General features: G+C 43.5%; 1 protein-coding gene across 1 annotated transcript in view; it reads right to left on the bottom strand.

The window, feature by feature from the left end:
- Nucleotides 1-26,394, bottom strand: part of AKAP12 (A-kinase anchoring protein 12) — a 127,447-nt gene that overhangs the window by 44,337 nt on the left and 56,716 nt on the right. Inside the window, exon 2 of the mRNA XM_065401981.1 lies at nt 7,321-7,438. Within this exon, the coding sequence (XP_065258053.1) occupies nt 7,321-7,438 (118 nt within the window). The remainder of the gene's footprint in view (nt 1-7,320; nt 7,439-26,394) is intronic.

The following is a 26,394-nucleotide window of genomic DNA, read 5'->3' as shown; positions in this document are numbered from 1 at the left end:
CAACACATTCAGGGATGGAAATCTGCCATTGATAATATCCGAGCCCTAATATTCCCTCAGCTTTCAAGAATCAACTCCCACTATCTCTTTATCAGTCAGCCTTAATTTTACAATTAAATTAAAGGTGTAATACTTCTTGTCCCTCACCTCCATTGAAGCTCCCTGAACCTTTCCAAACAAGGTTCTCCTGGGTCATCATCCAGGAGAAATCAGCATGCACCACCATTTAAATTATTGAAGCCTTCCCTTCCCTCACCGGAACCCTTGGTGTACGTCTACACAGCACACTCCTTTCAGTGGTACATAGCATACATACATGGCTAGCTCCCCTAGCACAGGTATAAATAGCAGTGTAGACAATGAGGCACTGCTTAGGGGAGTAAAGACACTCCTGAACCCTGAGGGTATGCACTCTCTACATGCCCAAGCAGTGCCTCCCTGGTATTTTTATCAGTTTAGCGGTCCACTGCCTCCCAGGTGCTGGAAAATTTCCCTGCCACTGGGAGCTTTCAGAGTCTTTCTCCACTGCAGGGAAAGACTCTTGCAACAGGGAGCTGCCAGAACCAGCAACTTCTGGCTGCAGGAGTCCTTCCCTGTGGAAGGGAAAGGCTCTAGAAGCTCCCTGTTGCAGGAGTCTTTCCCTGCTTCCTCCCACCTACCAGAGCCTTTCACTGATGCATAGCTACACACAACAGTGAGGATGCAGCCTGCTTTTCACTAAGGTATGTAGCTACACATACCCTACACACCACTGCAAGAGGTGTGCAGCGTAGACATAGCTTTAGAAGAAATATTTTTCAGATGGCCTCTGTAGGGTGTTCATGTGGGTCTTGATGCCTTCAACAAGTAGCCTTATCATAGACTATTTGCTCTGACCCACAGCCAATTGTAAAGCTCTAAAATAAAACAAAAAACACTGGTTAAGAGACAGCATTTTGATATTGCTGCTTCATTTTTCAAAAAAAAAAAAAAAAAAAGGGGGGGGGGGCCTGTACAAAGTATCCTCAGAGACTGAGAACTGCAACCATTAAGACTCCTTTGAAGGAAAAAGAAGTATGCAGCTGAAAAAGCAATGCAACACGCACTAATAATACTTTCAAGCTTTTGCTTTGTTTTTCCTTTTCAGACCCCACCAGTACTAGGAGAAGGAACCCAGAAATGTTGGTCCATCACAGGCCAGATAAGTGAGCAGCAGTCCAGTAGCTAAAGGGGCAGAGCATTTGGCAAGATAAAGCGGAACCAGCACAGAAACATGGGTGACATCTCAGTGGAATTGCAAAAGGAAATGAGAACAATGATCAGTATATTAAATGGAACTGAAGAGACAAATTCAAAGAGGATAATGCTGCTTATAAGCCTTCAGGGCTGATACAGAGATAAGTTCTTTGAGCCATAAAGGGAATCATGAGGAGACATGAGGCAATAGATATTTGTAGGGAGACCATGAGATAGCTCATGCAGACTACGTGCCATCCTCAAGTACCTCAGTATGGCCCTCCTCATACACACAGGCAGACACACAGGCAGATTCATAGTGGCACATCACAGAACAGCCTCAACATGTATTAGATTGTCCCATTTTCTCCTCCCCGTTCTACAGTTAGACCATAGCTACGACCAGGAGAACATAAACCAAAATATAGTGCATTTCCACTCTTCACAGTGCTTGACAGTGGATGGACTATGTATGTTTTTTGTTTACATTTGTTTTGGTCTGGTGCTGCCAGACATAGTTATTGCAGCCAGGCTGCTTGTTTGTTGTTAAATAAAGTTGCTTTTCTATCTCTTTGTCATGATGTTATGTGACTAATTGATGTTACATGACATTAAGAACAGTGATAGTGAGCATAGTCATACTGGCAATGATATGGAAACAAAATGAATTTATTAACCTTCAAATCAAACTCATTAAGCAGAAAATGAAAGCCTAACATTCCCTAGAGGATAGTATATCCTAACTATTGTCACCTGCAGAATCTACTGTATTTACACATAAGCATTTGAGTAACATTACTCATAAATTGATGTATATTATCCATCAAAATACATTGAGACATACAGTAACTAGCAACTCATGAAAACAAAACCATCCAAAATAAGTATGTAGATTACCTTTAATAAGGGTAACATGCCTGGTACTGAGAGTGGCATAACAGACCTTTGGTGCATGTCTGGCTACATATAATCAGCACCAAGGTTTGAAACCTCTTCAGTCTACATCTGTTAAACAATCCATCCTTGCTTTCATAAATTTTATGTAGAATGTAAGAAGTGGTTACTTACAAACAGTGACTACTTGTCTCCAAATGTATTGCCTTGATACACATCCTTATTTCTATATGCATACAGAAGGAGAAACACAGTATCTCCTATGAACCCAGAACTGAATAAGCCTCCAGGGTTGTGCCTAGCCACACAAACTTTCCAATTTTAGCCTCTAATGTAAAGAGGCCCTGTGAACAACAGCTAAAGGCTAAGTGGTGAGAGAATTTAGAACTTTTGTCCCAGAACATGTAACAGACACATATATACTGGGCCTGGACTCATGCTCAGAGACTGAAAGCAAGTAATAGCTCTTTGTAAAAGCACAAGGCAGAGACAATGAAGCTATTTATGATTCGAGATTACTAATTTTACTAATCCCACTTCAGAATTAAAGGCATGATATGACCTTAAATTGTGGTCCCACTGATTATAACTAGGGCTGTCAAGTGTTTAAAAAAATTAATCATGATTAAAAAAATTAATCCTAATTAATCACACTGTTAAACAGTAATAGAATACCATTTATTTAAATATTTGTGGATGTTTTCTACAATTTAAAATATATTGATTTCAATTACAACACAGAATAAAAAGTGTACAGTGCTCACTTTATATTTATTTTTTATTACAAATATTTGTGCTGTAAAAAACAAAAGAAATTGTATTTTTCAGTTCGCCTAATACAAGTACTGTAGTGCAATCTCTATATCATGAAAGTTGAACTTACAAATGTAGAATTATGTACAAAAAATAACTGCATTCAAAAATAAAACAATGTAAAACTTCAGAGCCTACAAGTCCACTCAGTCCTACTTCTTGTTCAGCCAGTCACTCAGACAAACAATTTTATTTACATTTGCTGGAGATAATGCTGCCCTCTTCTTGTTTACAATGTCACCTGAAAGTGAGAACAGACGTTCGTATGGCACTGTTGTAGCCGGCATTGCAAGATATTTACATGCCAGATGCGCTAAAGATTCATATGTCCCTTCATCTTCAACCACCATTCCAGAGGACATGCGTCCATGCTGATGACAGGTTCTGCTCGATAACGATCCAAAGCAGTGCAGACCGACATATGTTCACTTTCATCATCTGAGTCAGATGCCACCAGCAGAAGGTTGATTTTCTTTTTTGATGGTTCAAGTTCTGTAGTTTCCACATCAGAGTGTTGCTCTTTTAAGACTTCTGAAAATATGCTTCACACCTCGTCCATCTCCTATTTTGGAAGGCACTTCAGATTCTTAAATCTTGGGTCGAGAGCTATAGCAACCTTCAGAAATCTCACATTGGTACCTTCTTTCCATTTTGTCAAATCTGCAGTGAAAGTGTTCTTAAAACGAACAACATGTGCTGGGTCATCATCCGAGACTGCTATAATATGAAATACATGGCAGAATGCGGGTAAAACAGAACAGGAGACATACTATTCTCCCCCAAGGAGTTCAATCAAAATTTAATACATTATTTTTTTAATGAGTGTCATCAGCATGGAAGCATGTCCTCTGGAATGGTAGCTGAAGCATATGGGGCGTATGAATGTTTAGCATATCTGGCATGTAAATACCTTGCAATGCCGACTACAAAAGTGCCATGTGAACACCTGTTCTCACTTTCAGGTGACATTGTAAATAAGAAGCCAGCAGCATTATCTTCCCTAAATGTAAACAAACTTGTTTGTCTTAGCAATTGGCTGAATAAGAAGTAGGACTGAGTGCACTTGTAGGCTCTAAAGTTTTACATCAGTGGTGGGCAATCAGTGGTGGGCAACGTGGATTGGCTGGGAACGGCGAACCACGGCCACTGGGAGCTGCAGGCAGCCATGCCTGCAGACAGTTACGGTAAACAAAGTGTCTTGCGACCCACCAGCGGATTACCCTGATGGGCCACGTGCAGCCCGCGGGCCGCAGGTTGCCAATTGTTGTTTTACATTGTTTTGTTTTTGAGTGCAGTTATGTAACAAAAAAAAATCTACATTTGTAAGTTGCATTTTCACGACAAAAAGATATTGCATTATGGTACTTGTATAAGGTGAATTGAAAAATACTGTTTCTTTTGTTTATCATTTTTACAGTGCAAATATTTGTAATAAAAATAATAATATAAATTGAGCACTGTACACTTTGTATTGTGTTGTAATTTAAATCAATATTTGAAAATGTAGAAAAACTTCCAATAGTTAATAAATTTCAATTAGTATTCTATTTTTTAACAGTGTGATTAAAACTGTGATTAATTTTTTTAATCACAATTAATTTTTAGAGTTAATCATGTGAATTAATTGCAATTAATCGACAGCCTTAATTATAACAGTAAAGAAAGTAATTTGCTATCTCCTTATGATATTGGTGTATCAGAGGGCAATAGTGCCCAGAAAGTTGGTGGCCAGGGACAGCAACGAGGTAGATTTCCTAAAAATTTTAGTATACTTCAAAGTGTAATCTTCAAGACCTTTCTATATTATCTAAATGGAGATAGGAGCTTCTGTGATTGACATGACAACCTGCTGAAGAGACAGAAATTAAAAAACTGCTAGCCAGATCAAGTGGATGCCCCCTTGGGAGAAGATTCAACTGTATATCAAGTTTATCAGTCCTTACAGACTGCCACTTGCTCACTTCGGGTATCAAAGTCACTATCAACAGGGTTAGTCTTCATGTGTGGACATGAAGTCACTGAAAATGTTAAGCAAACAAAGGCTTTTTGTTTGTTTGTTTGTTTGTTTTAAAGATTACACTGAGACTGGCCCAGGTAATATTAGGGCATGTCTTCACTAGCAACGTTAAAGCACTGCCGCAGCACCACTTTAACATGGCTGGTGTAGTCGCAACATAAATAAACCACCTCCACGAGGGGAATAGTTACCAGATACATGGGAGCGCGGTTCCCAGTGGTGGTGCACTGTCCACACTGGCACTTTACAGCACTGAAACTTGCAGCGCTCAGGGGTGTGTTTTTTCACACCCCTGAGTGAGAAAGTTGCAGCACTGTAAAGTGCCAGTGTAGACAAGCCCTTTGTCAAGCAAAAGTGGGAGGAGGGTGTTGGGGATGAGAAGAATATTGTAAAAAGTACTCTTCCTCCTCTTTGCAGTCCTGGCACAGGGTCTCTGCTCTGCCGATCCAGGACTGCAGCCTTCCCCACACCTTGCACCTTGGTGTCTCGGGCCCCTTGGCTGTGCAAGAAGCTGTCTCCAGCCCTCTTCTCAGTGCTGCCCTAGCCCTAATCCCAACCTTATCCCCCCCTTAATTTCCATCAACTGTAAAAATAAAAATAGTTTAAAAAATGAAAAAAAACATTGTTAAACAATTAAATTTGTTAGTCTCTAAGGTGCCACAAGTACTCCTGTTCTTATTGTTAAACAATGTGAAACATCTTACAAATGAAAGTTGATATTAATTATCAAAATTAGGGGGGGGAAATATCTGCCAAGCCTAGATATAGTTAAAGGAATACATGGCCTCGAGTATACCATACCATAAAGCCTTTCCCCTTATGGATGAAATATCCATAAGCAGACTTCCTCCAAGATGCAAGCAGACACAAGGCAGAAATACTGAAATCTTGCCTCTAGAGCTTACACTCCTCAGTAACCAGGTGTTCAGAAGGAAGTGCCAGAGGACAGATTGGGATGAGGTGCCCTAACTGAGAGAGAGCTCCTTTGTGGCTACATCATTAATCTGATGAGTGTCCACTATTACATGCAGCCTGAAGAAGAATATTCCTAGAGTCAAAAGGGGTCTAAGAGACTGTCACACTCTTGCCTCCCCTCACTTTGGAAAAGCTTCTTGCTATTAATGGAACTGATGGATAAGTATGCAGGAGTTTCTTTCCCATGAAAGGAGCATGTATGCCCAGGCAGCACAAACTTCTAGCTTCAAGAGAAGCAAACTGACAGTGCTTCCTCCAGCTGAGTGGAAAAAATCTGATCTACTATGCCCTGATTTGAGGACTTTCTTTAGAGCTATTAAGGGCTTGCTTACATGGTGCCTGTGTTAACACAAACTGGATACCACTTAGTTTGTGCCAGCGCATCCACACGGGGCAGTTAGCGTCCAGCCCTTTGGTGCGCCCTGCAATTCACACCCCCGTAGTCCACACTGTGTTGCAGTGTAGACATAGGCCAAGATTTTTTGGCACTGCATCCTTCTTTCTAACCAGGTAGCAACTAACACAAATCCTGTGAGAAAAAGCCCAGCCCTACATGTACAGGCTTTCAGACGCAGTTGTAACAGGGCTCTATGTAATGCAGTTATGTGAAAATAAACATTGCAACTTTAATAAAAATCTCGCAAATGCAGTAACTCAGAGCACTTGGAAACACAGCCCTGTCCTATTATCCCCTCTGGGTTATTAAATAATACAATGTTGGAAATTAGAATCTGCACTCTCTCAGGCCTGTCTTGACAGGCAAAAAGTGTGTCTTTTTCAATTGTGCTAGCTGAAAAAGACTGAAAAGCCCCATTAAGATGTCTGGTAACACATATGATGTATATGTTGTAGCTCCCCCTGGACTACAACATAGCCAGCTAACAAACATAACAAGCAAACGTGCCTTCAGATGTGCTAGCTTGCCTCTTACCAGACTGTCCAATCTGGCCTCTACTGTGAGAGTAAGTTGTAGAAATGGCTGTGATTCTTACCAGGTTATGGAAGTTGAACCCCTTAATCTCCCATAATATTTTGCCCAATTTACCTCAATCCACTGAGTCAAGAGCTGTTCTGGGTACTGTGGGAAAGGCAATCAGAGGCAGTGCAACTGCAAGGATTGATTAGAGTGCTCTTTGTGGAAGTGGAGAAAAACCACTCCTGAAACATGATGCTTGGGAAATTTTCACAGATTCCATTTGTAATGGGATTTGTTATCTGGTGAAGGAAAAGCTCTTGTGACAATGTGCCCTGAAGTGACAATACCACCCCTAAAAATACTGGTGATACAAAACCAGAACTCAGTGCTCCATAGGAAATGGCTAGTAGATTCTTATTTTATTTCCCAGTCCGTCAAGCTATCCTCAATGCTCTGTAACCTAGTCCATTCACTGTAGACTTTTACTTACCATCTGTTACAACTGTTTCTGTCTGCTGTCCATTCAGCTCCCCTGGCTGGAGGTTCAGCTCCACTTGCTCTTCTGCTATACCATTAATGTTGGATATCTGTCCATTCTTCTGTAAAAGCTATATTGACAAGGGTGGTTTGGAGGGGGAAAAAAAAGAGAGGGATAAGGATAAAATGAATTATAATTTTCAAGCTCAAAGTATCATTCCTTCTCTTCTTTCACATAATAAAAAAAATTCACCACTTCTCCTAGAAAAAGTTTCACATTCAAATTCATTTTTATATACATATGGATTTGAGGAAATAGAAGTACTAGACACTTATATAGCGCTGTTCTTTTTTAAAGATATTAATATTAACTTTAATAAAATCATTCAATCACCAAAGCACCTCTGTGAGAGAAGTAGGTATCTGGGATCATATATTTTGTTAGTCTGCTGCATAGGATTTACTGAAGAACCCACAATCTTGCCACAGAATTGTGCAGCAGAATCTAACCTTGCATTTAAGAAATAATTTAAGATTCTAGCACTTATGATTGAGAAGAAAAACTTCTGAATGCGAACTGAATCTGACTGATGCCGTGGTATCTTCCTGGGTCTACAAACAGCCTGAAACAGTAGCTCAGAGATTGATTTTCAGCATTCAGTTCGGGGAATGTAGGGGGTTAGCTCTGAAGATCAATGATCATTTAAAATGTCAACAATGTTGTTGCCATGTCAGCTGTTGGGGAAGCGACTTTTGGGAGGTGATCTAGGAGTTCAAGCCCTTTCTTCAAGATTGTCACATGACCCCCCCCCCAAAAAAAACCCTTAAGCCCCAACCAATCCCTATGTACCCAAAATGAAAACCACTCTCACACCTTCCAGGATTATAAAAGCTCCAACTGATCCTTGCCAACATGCCAAAACCAGCTGTTTCTCCTTCTCCCAGACAACATCAAAAAGGCTGTGAGTCTGTCACGGAGGTCACAGATTCCATGACTTTCCGGGACTTTTGCAGCGGCTGGTGCAGCTCACCGGGGGGCCGCCTGAGCAGCTCGGGCACCCCCACCCCCAGCCAGCCTCACTGACCACCGCTGGGGCAGTCTCGTCCCATTGCCCCCTAGCATCCACAGGAATTTGGATGTGGGAAGGGGCTCAGGGCTGGGGCATGGGAGGGGGTGAGGGCTCTGGGCAGCGCTTATCTCGGGATGGTTTCCCAGAAGCGGTGACATGTCCCTCCCTTAGCTCCTAGCTCTGCGCACTGCCTCCACCCACAGGCACCGCCCCCGCAGCTCCCATTGGCTGCAGTTCCTAGCCAATGAGATCTGCGGAGCTGGCGCTTGGGGCAGCACGTGGACCCCCCTGGCCACGCTTCCACCTAGGAGCCGAGGGATGTGTCGCTGCTTCCGTGGAGGCGCAGAGCCGGGTAGGGAGCCTGCCAGCCCCACCAACCCCTACTCAGCAGCAGCAGGGGTCCCGGGTTACACGCTGCTGCCCACCCCTTCCCCCCGCCCCAGCACCAGGCCTGTCCCCACCCCACGCCCCCAGAGCATCCATGGCACCCCCGGCCTCCTACCCCAGAATACCTGCAGCGCCCCTGGGCCGCACCCTGCCCCAGAGCACCCAAGTTTTAGTTAGGGGTATATAGTACAAGTCATGGACAGGTCACGGGCCATGAATTTTTGTTTACTGCTCATGACCTGTCCATGGCTTTTACTAAAATACCCGTGACTAAAACATAGCCTTAAACATCAACCATGGAGATTTGACTTGTCAATTCAAATACATGAGGTATATTGACCATGGAAATTTTGGGGCAGAGTAAAATAAACTAAAATAACATACAATATATTTGTATTATTCAGTTTCATATTTAAATCAGTCAGCTAAACCTTCCATCTTTTAAATTTAGCACTGAAGTACCAGAGAAACGAAGGTGCTTTACTACAGAGTTTAGACCCAGCTTGCTGCACAATGCCCATTCATCATCCCCATTTTGCAGTTGAGTAAACGAGGAAAACTAACCCAAGGCAAGATGTCAATGGAGTCTACACTGCAGTTTTTGGGAAACCTCAACCACTACACTGCAACTGGGGCAGGCAGCTCCACTGGTGGCAGAGTGTTCATTCCACCAGCTCATCTAACCACACTCAGAGCAAGTCTACATGACACAGTGGTAGCAAGAATACCTATGTCTACATAACAACTTTCACTGTTGCTACATGTTTAAGGTACTTAACTTTACTACTGTAACCATTCCAACTGAAATCAGTGAGACAACTCGTAGTCAAATTAGGCATGTGCTTAAGTGTTTGCAAGATTGGGGCCCAATTTCCTACTGTAGGGAAGTCCCACGAGGGACTTTGTGTCAAATCCAGGATTAGAACAGGAGAGCTCGGTTCACAGTCATGTATATAGACTATACCTCTCTGAAAAAAATATTTATATTGCTTCAAGAAATTTATTTATTTAGCGTGTGCACAGTCGTCTAGCCAAGCAATGGCATGTTCAGTGGTGTGATGCAGTTCTTCTAGGCCACTGCTGAACCTAGTCAGCAGGCATTCATCGACAATGTGCGTCATCGGCTGTGTCGCGCCACAGCTACACAAAGGGCTGTCACGAAGGCCCCAGCAATACTGGTTGGCTGCACAGAGACCTTGCCTGGTCCCGAACCTGTTCAACAGGGACCATTGGTACCGGGGCAGGTCAAAACCAGGCGAGCAAATTATGGGATCAGCACCGAGGAACTGGTTGGGGATTATAACAGATATCCCATTCCTCTCACCAAAGTGTTTCCACCCTAACATCCTGGCGTGGAGGATGAGACCATAATGGGCGATGTGACGGCAAACATGCAGCTGGTGGTTTTAAAAGGTTATTGTGCAGCGGCAGGCTTCAGTTGGTGCATACTTTCTCCAGTACTTGCCAGTGGCAACCTCTCATCTGATATGAGGAGGAGCAATATTGCTCAGAACTGTGGAGTGGAATCGGACGCAGGGTGCCAGAGATGATATGCAGGATACACATAGCGGCATGTAACTGCGTATCCACCAGTTCAAGGAATAGAATACTGTAGGTTTCAGAGTAGCAGCCGTGTTAGTCTGTATCCGCAAAAAGAACAGGAGTACTTGTGGCACCTTAGAGACTAACAAATTTATTAGAGCATAAGCTTTCGTGGGCTACAGCATCCGCAGAAGTGGGCTGTAGCCCACGAAAGCTTATGCTCTAATAAATTTGTTAGTCTCTAAGGTGCCACAAGTACTCCTGTTCTTTTTGTAGAATACTGTAAATGACCAAAGCTGTGTATTCTTTCTAACTAGGTTTACAGCTTGATTTTTAATTAAGCATAAGGCAATTAACATATGTTACCTTTGTCTAGGAACAAATTACAAGTGAATGAATATAAAAGTAAAAGGTCACTCAGTCATATTTCTGCATGAAATGTTTTCCCCAATACTGCTCATTACAAATAACACCTAAAATTACTATAATGGCACAATTAAAGAAAAAAAATCTCCATATTTCAGCTTCTTTAATTTGTACAGTATTTTGTATATAGGCAATTTAACCTGTTTTTGTGGGTCTTCCACAGTAAGAGATTTTTAAAAAAAAATATGAAATAAATTTATTAAAAAGCACAAAAATTGGCAGAGAGATTTAGGATAGTACCTGAAACTTTTAACTAATTTTTTGAAATTAACTAAATATCCAGTTGATTGTGTCTCTTGAAGAGCTCTGTGTAAGCTCAAAGAGAGCCCCTCTGCCTGGCAAGGAGTGTGTTTTGGTAGCTCCCACAATGGGAGATGGTACAAAGAACAGGATGGGCCAGGTCCTGTGGGATTTCTAGCCTCCATGGGACTTCTGGGGTAGGCTTGAGATCTTGCAGGATTCAGCACAGGATTTGGAGCCAAAAGATCTCATGGGATTTGGCACAAGATTTGGAGCCATGATCAGAGCTAGGTACTCAGAAACATTTCCTGTTTGCTTGTTTCCCCACCCTCCCTGCTGTGCCCATCCAGATGAGGACTCAGTGGGACAATCTCCCTGGGCTCTGCCTCCTGCTGCTGCATGTGGGCCAGCAAACATGCAAGCTGGTGGGACTGTGCCTGAATCACTTTACCCCAGAGTGGTTCACTTTTGTGGTACCCCATGCGAAGCTGCTGCGGGGCCAACTCTGGCGGCAAGGTAAAGGATGCCTCCCCTATCCTGTGTGCTCCCAGGTCTCGGGGAGGCTGTGGGGTTAGGAATTCCTTGGGAGGGCAGAGCTAAGTCCCATGCCCTGGGCAGATCCCAGGCGGAGATTTCTGGCTGCCTCAGGCTATGGGCCATGCCCATGAGGGTCTGCAGGACTTGAGTTGGTGGCAGCTGCTGTTGGATGTGTGAGTGAGCCCAGTCTGCCCCTTACCTGTGGGGTGGATTTTACCTGGTAACTCTGTCTTGCTGTGCTAATTTAGTTGGTTCTTACCATGGGCCCATTACTGCTCCAGCAGGGCAGTGTGGTGGCTGGGCTGATCGTCCTGAGCTGGGACTGGGTCTGACGCTCCCTGGCTTGGTTTTTGCTCCTGGTACAGATCCCCTTTCTATTTGTGCATTTGTCTGTGCTTGTGGTCTCTCCCTAATCTCCTGTGAGACACTAGGAATGCTTGTAGCCTATACATAAGTACAACATAGAAACTTTGGATGTGAAAATGGAAACCTTCCATCATGGGCCATAGGTAGTATGTCTCGTGTTAATATTGCTGGTGATGAGATGTGGGCAGCAAGATTGTTTTAATCAGACACTTATTCGGGAGTGTCCATTTCCACTCCAAATATAGACTCAAGGTCCTTTCCTACAGCAGTTTAATGGATTAAAGCCCTGCTTCAGACTGATGCACTTTAGTTACGGGATTTGCACATTTACATAATTACACTAGGGCAAACTTCCTTATTGTGGTTAGGACCTTAGACTGTGAAGACTGTATCATGTGTCTCACTCCAAAGATGGGACATTTCCACTCCTGAACATACTCATTATCTCTGTTCCTCCCCCCTGAAGTGCAAGAATCTTTGTCCAGGAGAATGCAGCCTTTTAAATTCTAATGTACAAGCTGAAGGAGAACAATCATTTGCAATTGGAAGGCAAATGACTACTCCCTCACCTTGCTGAGCCCCACCCTGCCAATGGAAACCAAGACAATAGAGGCATGAATAGATTATCTAGTGAAAGATGCTTGAAAAGCCCTGTGATAATCATCCATTGAGCAAACAGTGGTGGGAAGGAGCTTGTATGTGAGACTCTGCAGAATTGATCTGATTGTTAGCTTAGCTTAAGCAGGTAGTGTCTCAGCAGAGACATCCCCCTCCAATGAACCCTTGCTTATAGAGCCAAAGTGACTCTGCTTGTCAAGTTAGGAGCTGCCTCTACATTAGAATTTCTGCCATTCTGTGAATATGGATAAATATGGTAGCCCCTGATGTACCTCTGTCCCTCAGTGCTCATGAGACTGAACGTGTCACCAAAGCATGATGCAGGCTTCAGCTTTGCTGGGCTGCAGTCTGATCTGTTAAATGGGAGAATTTGAGCCCCATGTCCTAATTGTAGCCTCAAGGCAAGGCATTAGTGTAGGTGGAAGCTTCCCCATTCTGTAGCCAATGCCTGGATTATTAGACTATGCCTTAAAAATGACTTTCAGTATATCTATCTCTGTCCTTGCATACCATTCCTGCTCAAGCACATCAGTCAGTGCCAGTGAAGAATTCTTCCAGTCAGATGGGTGTTTCATGGACCTGGCTACTGTGTGAGTGCACCAGTCATTTGCTAGATGAACTGAACACTCATTACTAGATACCTAAATGGCTTAACTTTGGAATTTTTTCAAAATTCACTCTCTCCTTGTGTGCCCTCAAGTGAGCATGGGGAGTGCAGTTCGGGTGCTGAATGAGCAGAACCACCCCAGAAATGGAGTCCTACTTGCTCCAAATGGTCCATGCTTGTCAAATGTGCACATTGTGATCTCAGCAGAGACTTGTCTCAGTCTGTCTCCTCTGTACTCCCTGACAGCAGCTGGAATGCATATAACTCCACTCTTGCTGGATTTAAGGACAGGACACCAGGGCTTATTTTCGCTCATGTCTTCCCCACCACCTGTGAAAGTGAGGCCTTGGCTACACTGGCGCTGTACAGCGCTGCAACTTGCTGCGCTCAGGGGTGTGAAAACGCCCCCCCCCCGAGCGCAGCGCTGTAAAGCGCCAGTGTAATCAGTGCCTGCAGCGCTGCACGCTCGCTCGCAGCGCTGCAAGCTGTTCCCCTCGGAGAGGTGGAGTACTTGCAGCGCTGCGAGAGAGCTCTCGCAGCGCTGGCGGCGCGACTACACTCGCGCTTCACAGCGCTGCCGCCAGCGCTGTGAATCCCCAAGTGTAGCCAAGGCCTGAGAGATTTGCCTTCCTAGCATGGGGCACAGCAGCCCTTCATAGGGAGGGGAAGTAGTGACTCCACCTGCATGGAATCCTTAATGTGACTAAGGCTCTCAGAGCACTCTCTCTTCTGTGTAGAGATGTTTAACAATTAACACCACCAAACAGAAACATTCATGCAATATTCATTTCTCGGCCAAGCATGTGCCTGGGGTTAACAACGGCATAGCGGATGTTCTCTCAGGGCTTGTCTACACTGGCAAGTTTCTGCGCAGTAAAGCAGCTTTTTGTGCTCAAACTGTAGACGTGTACACACTGCCAAGCCACTTTGTACGCAGAAACTCCTCAGTTGCAGCGCTGCAAAAAAACCACCTCGAGAAGAGTCATAAGGCTATTTGCGCAGAGGCTCCAGGGCTGTAATTGGCCTCCGGAGCTGTCCCATGAACACAGAGGGAGGGTGTGTGTGTGTGTCGGGAGCTAATGTCGGACTTTCCCCCTCCCCCTCCCTCAGGACTGGTTGCTTCCTGCCGCGGTCTGAACTTACAAGACAGCATGCTGACACACTCTCTGTCCCCCAGAACACATTGTCTCTCTCCCCCGCTCCATACACACACACACATTCCCTATCACACATTCCCCCCTCCCCCAACTTCAGTTGAAAAGCAGCTGGCAATGTAGTAGGATGCCCATGCAACAATGGGATTGGGAAACCTACATCATGTGATGCTGTGCCTGCCCCATGAGGCATTGCAAACCCTTCCCAAAGCACCCTGTGGCCAGTTACACAGTGGGATAGCTACCACAATGCACTGCTGTCTTTGCCATTGCAAGAGCTGCTAATTTGGATGCGCTCCAGTGTCACAAGGAGCAGTGTGGACACGCAACAGTGGTTTAATTCCAGTGTTTTAATAAAAGTGGTATAACTTGTGGCACAGAAACTTGCCAGTGTAAACATACCCTTAGTTGCAAGTCAACGGATTCAGAGCACTAGCACAGGAAGCCAAGGCAGTGCTAGAGCAGATGCCGCCAGCCCTATGGAATCTTGGTTACTAGAATCAATATCCACTACCAAGAGAACACTTGCACCGCACACCTTTTTACCTTACACAATGGCATGAGGAGTTTCAGAGAGGGCTGGGGGTCTATCCAGGGCCTGACCTACATCAGAACCCCAAATATGGCAGTTCATGGTCTTGCTATAGCTAACTGGTTGTCCAGGGTGCTCTTTTACTGCAGGTCTGTCGGTTGTCCGGACCCCTATTGTGGATTGATGGTCCCCAGGATATGGAAGGGTTGGGCCACAATCCTGGGGTGTGGAGCAATGTCAGGAAGCCAGGGTCCTTGCAGGTCCGTAGGCAATTAGTTGAGGTTCTTCCTTGAGTCTATCGTTTGGAGGCAGCCTTCTGTTGGCTTTTTTCAGGGCCTTCCATGTCAGTGACTTATTCCCTTCAGCCAAGGGAGATTCTTTGGGGTCGGGGGGCTTCTTCATAAAAATCTTGTAGCTATGAATGGCAGGAGCCTGGGAACACCACCAGGCGGAATCAACTTATGTCGCTCAGGGGTGTGAAAAAACACGACATACATTTTGCTGGCATAAGTGGTAGTGTGCACAGTGCTATGTCACTCTCCATCCTGTCGGCATAGAGTGGCTTCAAGAGCGATCTTACAGTGGCGCAGCTGCATTGGTACAGCTGTGCCACTGTAAGGTCTCGAGTGTAGACATAACCTAAGTGTCCCTGACTTCTTCCATACGGTGATCACACCAAAGCTGTCTCTCTCACCAACAGAAGTTGGCCCAAAATAAATAAAATAAAGCCACCTCAACAAGAGGCATAAAGCTTTTGCAACAAAGTTAAAGTGTCAAAGCATCAATGTAGACACTGCTGCTTGTTTTGTCCACATAACTGGCCTCCCCCAGTATCCCACAATTCCTGCCCTGACTGCTCTGCTCACTGTTTTGATCTCTGCTGCCCTGCAGGCATGCACCCCTCCCCTTTCAAAGATTAAATCATTAACGTGGAATGCTCCTGTTGCCCTGCACTAGGAATACAGGGGCAGGCAGAGAGTGCTGCAGGGGGGGGCGGGGGAGGGAGAGACGGGGGGGGGGGGGCGGGGGAGGGAGAGACGGGGGGGGGGACGGAAGGGGGAATGGACTGCTGTGCTGCTTTGACATTCCTCAGCACTTAGAGCTCACAGAGCTGCTCAGGATGCGGCTCCCGGCAGCTGAGGAGGCTGTGAGAGAACGCAGAGGGAATCATAGAACCATAGGCAGGCAGGCAGGCAGAGCAGGCTGCTTCGGGAGCATAACTTTTACCGACAAAACTTTGTAGTGTAGACAAGGCCTTCGAAATGGAGCTTTGAGATATGGTTAGTGACTGCAAACTGCTCCTGTTTTAAAAGTTGTTTGCAGTGTTGTAGCCGTGTAGATCCCAGGATATTAGAGAGACAAAATGGGTGAGGTAACAGCAGAGTTTTGCCGCTAAAAGTAGCTTTGTAGTGTGTACACCTCCCCTGTTTTGTCAGTGTGTAGTGTAGACAAGACCTAAAGCAGACGTTTAAAATTCCCCTAGTCACATATAATTTTCTTCAATACCCAGTCACACTCATGTGACATCTACATTGAAGACCTGCTAATTAAATGAAGGGTCCTTTGCTAAATGCCACCTTTCAAACAAAGTAAAGAACAAAATAATCTCTGGATGTGTGAAGCACCAAACTGGGTGGAGAAAGGAACAACACTTTGGATTATAAAAATCCTTCCCAAACCAGTTAAAACAAGCTTTTGAATTGAAAGGTTTATTTCTTTGGATTAACAAATATCCTGTTGCAATGGAATCTCAAATCAGCATACAAAGCACTTGGCAAAGGTGTTAAGTCTGCCTCTTATTTCAATGACCCACTTATTTGCCAAACCTCTGTCTGAGAAAGCTCCATTGTTGTTTGCAGTGTTGTTGTAGCTGTGCTGGTCTGAGGATATGAGAGAGACCAGGTGGGTGAAATAATATCTTTTATTGGATCAACTTCTGCTGGCAAAAGAGACAAGCTTTTGAGCTAAGAGCTCTGTGTAGCTCAAAAGCTTGTCTCTTTCTCCAACAGAAGCTGGTCCAATAAAAGATATTACTTCACCCACCTTGTCTCTCTGACAAAACTCCACACACTCCAGGCTTCCTCACTAAAAAAAGTGTGTATTAGGGTTCATGGTAGTCTGTTGAAAAGCCCTTAATTTAGTCAAATTGATTCCACCTGGTGGTGTTCCAAGGCTCCTCAAAACTGCCCTTCACAGCTACAAGATTTATGAAAAAGGATACCAATGTAGCATAATGCTAATACCACAGATGGAATAATTTGGCTTCACAGTTTTCATTACATGCTGAGACCAGATATTAAATAGAAGAGGGGAAATGGAGAAGGGTTCAACACTCAGATTACATTCCCACTTCTCACATTTTCTTGTTTGCAAATGTAAAACACAGGCCCCTTAGAATGAGTAGTACTCCTGAGTATGAGGAACTGCAGACTTTGATATGGTCATTTTGCACGTCTACACAGAATTAATTTAAGCTTTTAAATTCCATTGTAACATACTAAAGGCAGTAATAAAGATGGAGTATTGACTTAATGTTTGTAAAGTACTTTGAGATTCTTGAATGAAAATCTACCAAAGGATATTATACACTTTTAAAAAGGTGTTTTCTTAATTTCTTTGTACCAAGCTTGCTTGAATAAATTTAAATTTGTTCTGCTAAATATCATTTGTACAGACCATTCATTCAGAATTGAAATTAAATAACAAATAAATAAAATTGGTAACCAAGGACCTAATTATCAAACAAATATACATGTTTAACTTGACATAAATGAGTTGACTCATTGGCTCCAATAGGACTACTCATGAATAAAGTTACGCTCATGCACATGCATTTATTTTCAGGCCCTCAGAGTTAAGGTTGCTTAAAGTCAAATTCTATTACCACCATCTCTACATTTCAAGGAAACCACAAGGCAATAATAATTCATGTATTATAACACTCAAATATTGCAGACTCCTCACCTCCACCACAAACTCTCTTGAGTTTCCTTTTCCACTTTTCTCACTCAAACACACAACCTTAACTCCAACCACAGCTAAATTAAGATATATTCTCTATAGACACACGTGCCCTCAAAATCTACCATTTGTTTATTTGTAGATAGAAAAGTATGAGGTCAGAGACATTGTTGTGAATTTGAATTTGTTTTAGATGACATAAAATTATGCACTGTGGTTGGTTATACATTGGAAGTGCCAGGGAAAGTATGTTTTTTGTGCTGGAATTAGAAACAACAACAGGTCCTCACTGACCTCTTTTTCCTGCAGCATTTTGTCTGGAAATGAGACATCACAGCTAGAGGTTGAAATCTGAGCTGTAGCTGTGTCCTCACATTCCAAGTCCTCCAAAGTCTGGCCAAGGAATGCAAAATTTCAGCCCAAGCACCGTTTATGGCAGAATGAGCTATAAGCCTCTGAAAGTACCGTAGCGAGACCAGGGTATACTCTGATCAGAAAAATTACAAGAGTTGGCCTTAGTAAGTGTTTATTTTAAACTATTAAATTAAAGAAGATTTTTTTTCAGAAGAGGAGATTTCTTGACGCCTACATGAAGGGCACCTGTAAAGTATTATGGAATATTTATTTATTTATTTAATTTGAATTCCTACAAATATATACAAAAGCACCTATCATATGTCATCGGTACCTTTGCCACAAATTACAGGTAGAACAAAACCAGCAGCTAACCCTTCACCAAAACACTTGGGCCTCAATATAACTCCTTTACCTCACAAACTTAAGCCTTATCAAGCTCATCTCCACTCCAAAGCTTAAGAGGGCTTGCAGTGTTCTCTGAAGCAAACCTGAGTTACTTCAGACAGAATTCAATGGTGAACCCCCCATCCACCGCTGCCCTCATTTAAACCAGCAGGTCTGACGGAATAAGATTTTTAGTTAAGTAAATTGAGGTGATCCAGTTCCTGCAGTGGATATCATTTTACTGTGGCAAATAGCTTACTAGTATAAAGACAAAACTCACTGCAAAAGGATTTTCAAAAATCCTGGAAGAGGATAGCGTTATACACCGTTCTACATTCTTCTCAGACAATCACTCATGGCATACTAAAAAAGAAAACATGGCAAAAAAACAAAAGTACAATTTAATTGGCAGTGAAAGTTTAAGGTTCATTTGAATAGTACACTGATTCATCCATTTTTTTAAAAAATAGTGTATTTTCTTAGTCTGCTCTTCTGCTGTCGCTATGAAGCTTGAATCACAAGTAAAGATCTGAACTGCCACTTCTAGCTGGTCTCCCTGTCATCATGACAGAGGGGCAGAGTGAAGTCATGATGAGACCCTATGCACCAGGTCGCAATGTCACTTACACAAATCAGGTTAGGCTGCCCCTCCCGGTTAGGAGAGCCAGGCCAAACCAAAGTGATGGCTGCAACCCTGGAAGTAACAATGGCTGGAATGGAGAGCTGAGCCCAGCCAGCCTCGCTGGACAGGAGCCTCTGCTATAGTACGTCCTGCATACTTATTACATTAAAGTCTGTATTATATATTGTGGTTTAGAATATTTAGTAAGGTGGATGTTTTTTGCACAACAGCTATTTGCTGGGTAGCAACAGATCATCAAAGTTAACAAATAGGTCCTGAGCCCAACAACCACTGCTCTAACCTATGATTACCAATCAGCTGAATGGATCTACTAGACTGCTCTCTGAGTCCAGGCTATCCTCCCATGATTCAGCAAAATAAAATAAAATTAAACATAGCCACAATCACCACAAACCATGCACACGCCCTTTACAAAGATGTTAATCTAAATCTCGGCACTTCTGTTTTTGTGGAACTAAAGTACATTTTTAAAAGGTTTTAATTAACACACCAAACAATGGAAAGCGTTTTTCTCTTTACTTGACTCACACCACTAGACTACTATCAATTAAAGATACACTACGTACAACACTCACATTCTGGTTTGTAAAAAAAAACCAGGAGTACTTGTGGCACCTTAGAGACTAACCAATTTATTTGAGCATAAGCTTTCGTGGGCTACAGCCCACTTCATCGGATGCATAGAATGGAACATATAGTAAGGAGATATATATATACACATACAGAGAACATAAAAAGGTGGGAGTTGTCCTTTTTTTTTTTTTTTTGTGTGGATACAGACTAACACGGCTGCTACTCTGAATTCTGGTTTGTGACTGTTTGGAGAGGGGGCTGGGAAAACAAATTAACACTAATATTTTTTTCAGCAGGCACCCATTGTTAATACTCCTATAATGTGAAAAGATTACATTACATTAGAATGAGCTATCAACTATGTTCAACTGCCATATATTTAGACACAGTTCTACTATGCAGAAGATATTTTTTCCTTCCATCAACTGAAGTCATACTCAGATATGTTTTTGATAAATATGCTTTTAATTCTACTATCTTATTTTCCCACTTTAGGAAATACTGCTCTGATATGTCTGATTACTAGAAGTAATGCAATTATTTCCACAATTCCAAAACCAAAGAGCTTTAATTGAAAACCAAGTTAAGGTTGCTAAGTGAAAACACTGTTGCCACCTATAGTATAATTTACAACACCCAACCACTTAAGAAAATTATTAGTTAACAGCATAATAAATTTTACACTGCCCATGTAATTAACGAACATACTGTCAGTATGAAGAAATGCATATTTAATTACAGAGCCTTTGTACCTGAGTTACTCCAGATGAAAAATGTGGATAGCAATAATGCTCTGTACTTATCTAGTAATTTTTCATCTGTAGTTCTCAAAACACTTTACAAAGATAGCTAAACATTAGTCTCTTCTTTACAGTTGGTCTGGTTCAGATCTCTGTGCTTAGAGGCAACTTGCCAATGCTATGGATGTACCATTTCAGAGATCTAGGTTCTGCTCCCAGCTCTACCACAAACTTCTTGTAAATTTTGACAAGTCACTTCTCTGTTACTCATTCTGAAATTTCAGAGGGACACGAAGAAACATTACATCCTTTATAAACATTTCCAAGAGGAGACACTAAATTTTTAACCTTATTAAGTACTGAAATTATTCAAAGTTGTAAGAAAGGTGTTCTAGCTGTAAAATTCTGTCCTATTTAGGCTTTTTTATCATACCCATCACCAGGATATCTGAATGCCTAGAAAGACTTAATCCTAAAAATTTCAAAGCACAGACTGGTCATGAAACCATCAATCCTCATGAAATACTCATACGCAATGCTGCAGCTGGTCTCCTCAGCAACACAAACTACTGCGAGCACATCAAACCTGTCATCCACTTCCCTCACTGGCTTACCACAGAATACCATATCAAATTCAAGGTGCCAAGTGCTCACCTTCAAGGCACTCAATGGTTTGGGCCCAGGATATCTAAAAGATCACCTCAAACTCCATGACAAGGTCCACAGTCAGCAGCTCTGGCACAATGGAACTCTCCACAGCAAGAGTAAAGCTTGCCTGTGTAGGAAACAGACCGCTCCTGGGACTCAGTCCAACACCACGGAACAAACTCCCACAAAAATTAAGAACCACCACAAATCATTTGTTGCAAGTGCAAGGCACACTCCTTTATCTTGCTTTTGCTAATATAAATACATAGCACAGTGTAGATATATTTTCAAAAATAGAAATAAAACCCACATACAATTTCTCCTTGGGGAGAGGAAGAGAGCTGGGCAGGAAATGATTTTCCCATCTCATGAGAATTTTCGAGATTTAAAAAAAAATATATTTGCCCCAGATGGTGTCAAAAATCTCAAAAACGTTCCAGGGGCTATAGTGTACTTAGATTTTCAGAAAGTCCTCTCATGGACTGGTAACTGGTTAAAAGATAGGAAAGAAAGGGTAGGAATAAATGTTCAGTTTTCAGAATGGAGAGAGGTAAATGGTGGTGTTAATGTGACCAGATAGAAAGTGTGAAAAATCGGGACACGGGGTGGGGGGGAATAGGCATCTATATAAGAAAAAGCCCCGAATATCGGGACTATCCCTATAAAATTGGGACATCTGGTCACCCTAGGTGGTGTTCCCCAGGGGTCTGTACTGGGACCAGTCCTATTCAACATATTCATAAATGATCTGGGAAAAGGGGTAAACAGTGAGGTGGCAAAATTTGCAGATGATACAAAACTACTCAAGATAGTTAAGTCCCAAGCAGACTGGGAAGAACTACAAAAGGAGCTCTCAAAACTGGGTGACTGGGCAACAAAATGGCAGATGAAATTCAATGTTGATAAATGCAAAGTAATGCACATTGGAAAACATAATCCCAACTATACATATAAAATGATGGGGTCTAAATTAGCTGTTACCACTCAAGAGAGAGATCTTGGAATCATTGTGGATAGTTCTCTGAAAACATCCACCCAATGTGCAGCGGCAGTTAAAAAAGTGAACAGAATGTTGGGCATCACAAAGAAAGGGATAGATAATAAGACCGAAAATATCATATTGCCTCTATATAAATCCATAGTACGCCCACATCTTGACTACTGTGTGCAGATGTGGTTGCCCCATCTCAAAAAAGAAAGATTAGAATTGGAAAAGGTTCAGAAAAGGGCAACAAAAATGATTAGGGGTATGGAACGGCATCCATATTAGGAGAGATTAATAAGACTGGGACTTTTCAGCTTGGAAAAGAGACGACTAAGAGGGGGATATGATAGGTCTATAAAATCATGACTGGTGTGTAAAAAGTATATAAGGAAGTTTCAGAGTAGCAGCCGTGTTAGTCTGTATCCGCAAAAAGAACAGGAGTACTTGTGGCACCTTAGAGACTAACAAATTTATTAGAGCATAAGCTTTCGTGGGCTACAACCCACTTCTTCGGATGCATATAGAGTGAAACATATATTGAGGAGATATATATACACACACATACAGAGAGCATGAACAGGTGGGAGTTGTCTTACCAACTCTGAGAGGCCAATTAAGTAAGAGAAAAAAAAAAAAACTTTTGAAGTGATAATCAAGATGGCTCAGTACAGACAGTTTGATAAGAAGCAAGTGTGAAAATACTTACAAGGGGAGATAGATTCAATGTTTGTAATGGCTCAGCCATTCCCAGTCTTTATTTAATCCTGTGTTGATTGTGTCTAGTTTGCATATCAATTCCGAATCTATCTCCCCTTGTAAGTATTTTCACACTTGCTTCTTATCAAACTGTCTGTACTGAGCCATCTTGATTATCACTTCAAAAGTTTTTTTTTTTTTCTCTTACTTAATTGGCCTCTCAGAGTTGGTAAGACAACTCCCACCTGTTCATGCTCTCTGTATGTGTGTGTATATATATCTCCTCAATATATGTTTCACTCTATATGCATCCGAAGAAGTGGGTTGTAGCCCACGAAAGCTTAAGCTCTAATAAATTTGTTAGTCTCTAAGGTGCCACAAGTACTCCTGTTCATATAAGGAAGTGTTATTTATTCCTTCTCATAACACACGAACTAGGGGTCACCAGATGAAATTAATAGGCAGCAGGTTTAAAACAAACAAAAGGAAGTATTTTTTCACACAATGCACAGTGAACCTGTGGATGTTGTAAAGGCCAAGACTATAACGGGGTTAAAAAAAGAACAAGATAAATTCATGGAGGATAGATCCATAAATGGCTATTAGCCAGGATGGGCAGGGATGGTGTCCCTAGCTTCTGGGAATGGGTGACAGGGGATGGATCACTTGATGATTACCTGTTCTGTTCATTCCCTCTGAGGCACCTGGCATTGGCCACTGTCGGAAGACAGGATACTGGGCTAGATGGACCTTTGGTCTGACTCAGTATGGCTATGTTCAAACCACAAAACCCCCCAAAAATTGATTGGATCAATCAAAATGTTTAGTTTCGATATTTTCAAAATGTTTCGTTTTTAATTATTTAAAATTTTAACTTTTTGTTTCAAAATTTAGTTAATTATAGTAAAAAAAAGTCATTTCAAACAAAAAAAATGAAATTTTTCTTTCAAAATGTTTGTTTATATAGAACATTGCTGTGGTGTTGTCTGTCAGTACTGAGACACATTTGCCCTGAAGATGGGCCTGGAATGTCTGGCAAGCCAGGCGAACCGCTCTCAGCTCCCTGACGTTGATATGCACCGATAGTTCTGGTTGTGACCACTTGCTTTTGAGTTCTGATACCGCCCAGGTGTGCTCCCCAGCCTGTCTCTGATGCAGCTGTGACCAGCGACAATGAGGGCTGAGGTTTGGCGAAGGATACTTCCGCACAGACCACCTGAAGTTGAAGCCACTAGCTGAGGGACTCGAGAATCTTGGGCGGAAGGGTAACCAGAGAGTCCCGGCTGGGTCTGTATACCCTCGCCAACCAAGTCTGGAGGAGGCGAAGGCGCAACCTGGCGTGCTGCACTACATATGTGCAGGCCGCCATATGCCCCAGAAGCTTCATGCAGTTTCTGACCGTGGTAGTTGGGAACCAGTGGAGGCTGTCGATGGTGCCCTTGATGCTTTGGAACTGGGACTCAGGTAGGGAGGCATTGGCCTGAATGGAGTCCAGGAGAGCCTCGATGAACTCTATTTTCTGGGTTGGAACCTGTGTAGACTTGGGCATATTCAGAATGAGCCCCAGCCTGCTGAAAGTGGTTCGTGCCAGGACCACATGCTCCAGCACTTGCACTCGGGAATTGCCCTTGAGTCAATCATCCAGGTACAGGAAGATCTGTACCCGGCGTTTGCGCAGGAAGGCTGCCACGACTGTCATGCACTTTGTGAACACACGCAAGGCTGTTGAAAGTCCGAACGGTAGTACGGTGAACTGATAGTGCAGGCCGCTGACTACGAATCTCAGGAATCTCCTGTGTTCAGCTTAGAGCCGGGGGCTACTTAGAGGAGCTCTGACTCTGGCCAGAGGAGGACTGCAGGGGACACCTCCTGTTATTTCTGCCTCTCCTTCGATTATAGTCCTGCCTGGGGGGACCTGGATAGAATCATGAGGGAGGCTGGGGTTGAAGGGTTTTCTCTGGGGTGCTGGTGTGTGAATTCCCAGACACTTGAGGGTTGCTCACGAGTCCTTGAGATTGTGCAGTCTTGAGTCCGTCTGGTCAGCGAACAGCCCCTCACAGTCAAATGGGAGGTCCTGTATGGTATTCTGGATCTCCGCTGGGAGTCTCGAGACCTGCAGCCATGAGCTACGCCTCATGGTGATGCCCGTAGCCATGGTTCGCGCTGCCAAGTCGGCAGAGTCCAGAGCAGCCTGGAGGGAGGTTATAGCCACCACCATGCCATGCCCTCTTCCAGGACTGCAGTGAATTCCTGTTGCCCTGAAATTCCACGAGTTGTACACATAGCGGCTAAGTACCACCTGCTGGTTGGAAATTCGAAACTGGAGCCCCCCAATCGAGTACACCTTTCGACCGAAAAGGTCCAACTTCTTAGTGTCTTTATTCTTAGGAGTGGGCCCTGGCTGCCCCTGCCGCTCTTTGAGGTTTGCTGCGTCCACTACCAAGGTCCTGGGTGGGGATTGGGTGAAGAGGTGCTCGTACCCCTACTGAGGGACAAAGCAAACGCCTCTCTACTCCCCAGGCCGTTGGTGGTAGAGAGGCCGCGGTTTGCCAGAGCACCGTTGTGGTGTTCTGAATGGTTTTTATAAGTGGCAATGCCACCTTAGAGGGACCCTCAGGGGCGAGTATGTCTACCATGGGATCCGAGTCTTCAACCACCTCCTCCATCATCATGTTGAGGTTCTGGGCCACCCTCCTAAGGAGGTCCTGGTGGGCTTTCATGTCTATCGCCGGAAGGGACGTGGTAGTGCCGGTGCACTGTGTACTGAGGCTGCCGGGCGCCGGCTCCATCAAGAGGAGCTTGAGGTGATAGTCTCTCTCCCTCTTAGTTCTGGGCTAGAAGCCTCTGCAGATGGTGCACTTGTCTTGCAAAATGACCCTCTCCCAGGCACTTCAGACAAGCAGCGTGCGGATCCCCTCTGGGCATTGGCTTACCACACCTATCGCATGGCTTAAACCCTTGGGGCCACGGCATGCCCCGGTGACGGGGAAAAATATGGGGGGGGAACCCCCCAATTTAAACGCACTAATGAACTAACTAACTTACTGACTAACTAACTAAGATGAAGGGTAACAGCTATATACAGAGAAAACCACTAGGAAGCACTTGCTAAAGCAAGAGACCAGTTGCTCCAACGACCATCACTGGCGCTAAGAAGGAACTGAGCAGGCGGTGAGTCGGCAGGGATGTATATACATCGCCACAAAGGCGTCACTCCAGGGGGCTCCACAGCCAACCCGACAGGTACCACTAGGGTAAAAACTTCCAACAATCATGCACATGCACACACCTATTGGAATGGACATGAGCAATCACTCGAAGAAGAACCAATATTACTGTGTGATAACACGGAAATCTGATGCTGAAAGTGCTGTCTTTTGGATAAAATAAAAAACTGAGGTGACCTCATGTGGTTATTCATGATCCATGGCAATCTCTGCAAGAGTAACAGTGTTAATTCAGAGTTTCAACCAAAATCATATTCTGGTAATTACATTTTACTTCCTAAATTTAAAGTCTGAAGTTTCAAATGGAAATATTTTTCCATTCCATCCTAAGCTGCTGGGTAGTGCAACCATACACTAATAAACAGCTGCAATGTTTCACCCCAAAGATGCTTTT

The sequence above is a fragment of the Emys orbicularis genome, chromosome 3 (genome assembly GCF_028017835.1).
Source record: "Emys orbicularis isolate rEmyOrb1 chromosome 3, rEmyOrb1.hap1, whole genome shotgun sequence".
Lineage (NCBI taxonomy): Eukaryota > Metazoa > Chordata > Testudines > Emydidae > Emys > Emys orbicularis.
This window is presented reverse-complemented; position numbering and strand designations above follow the sequence as displayed.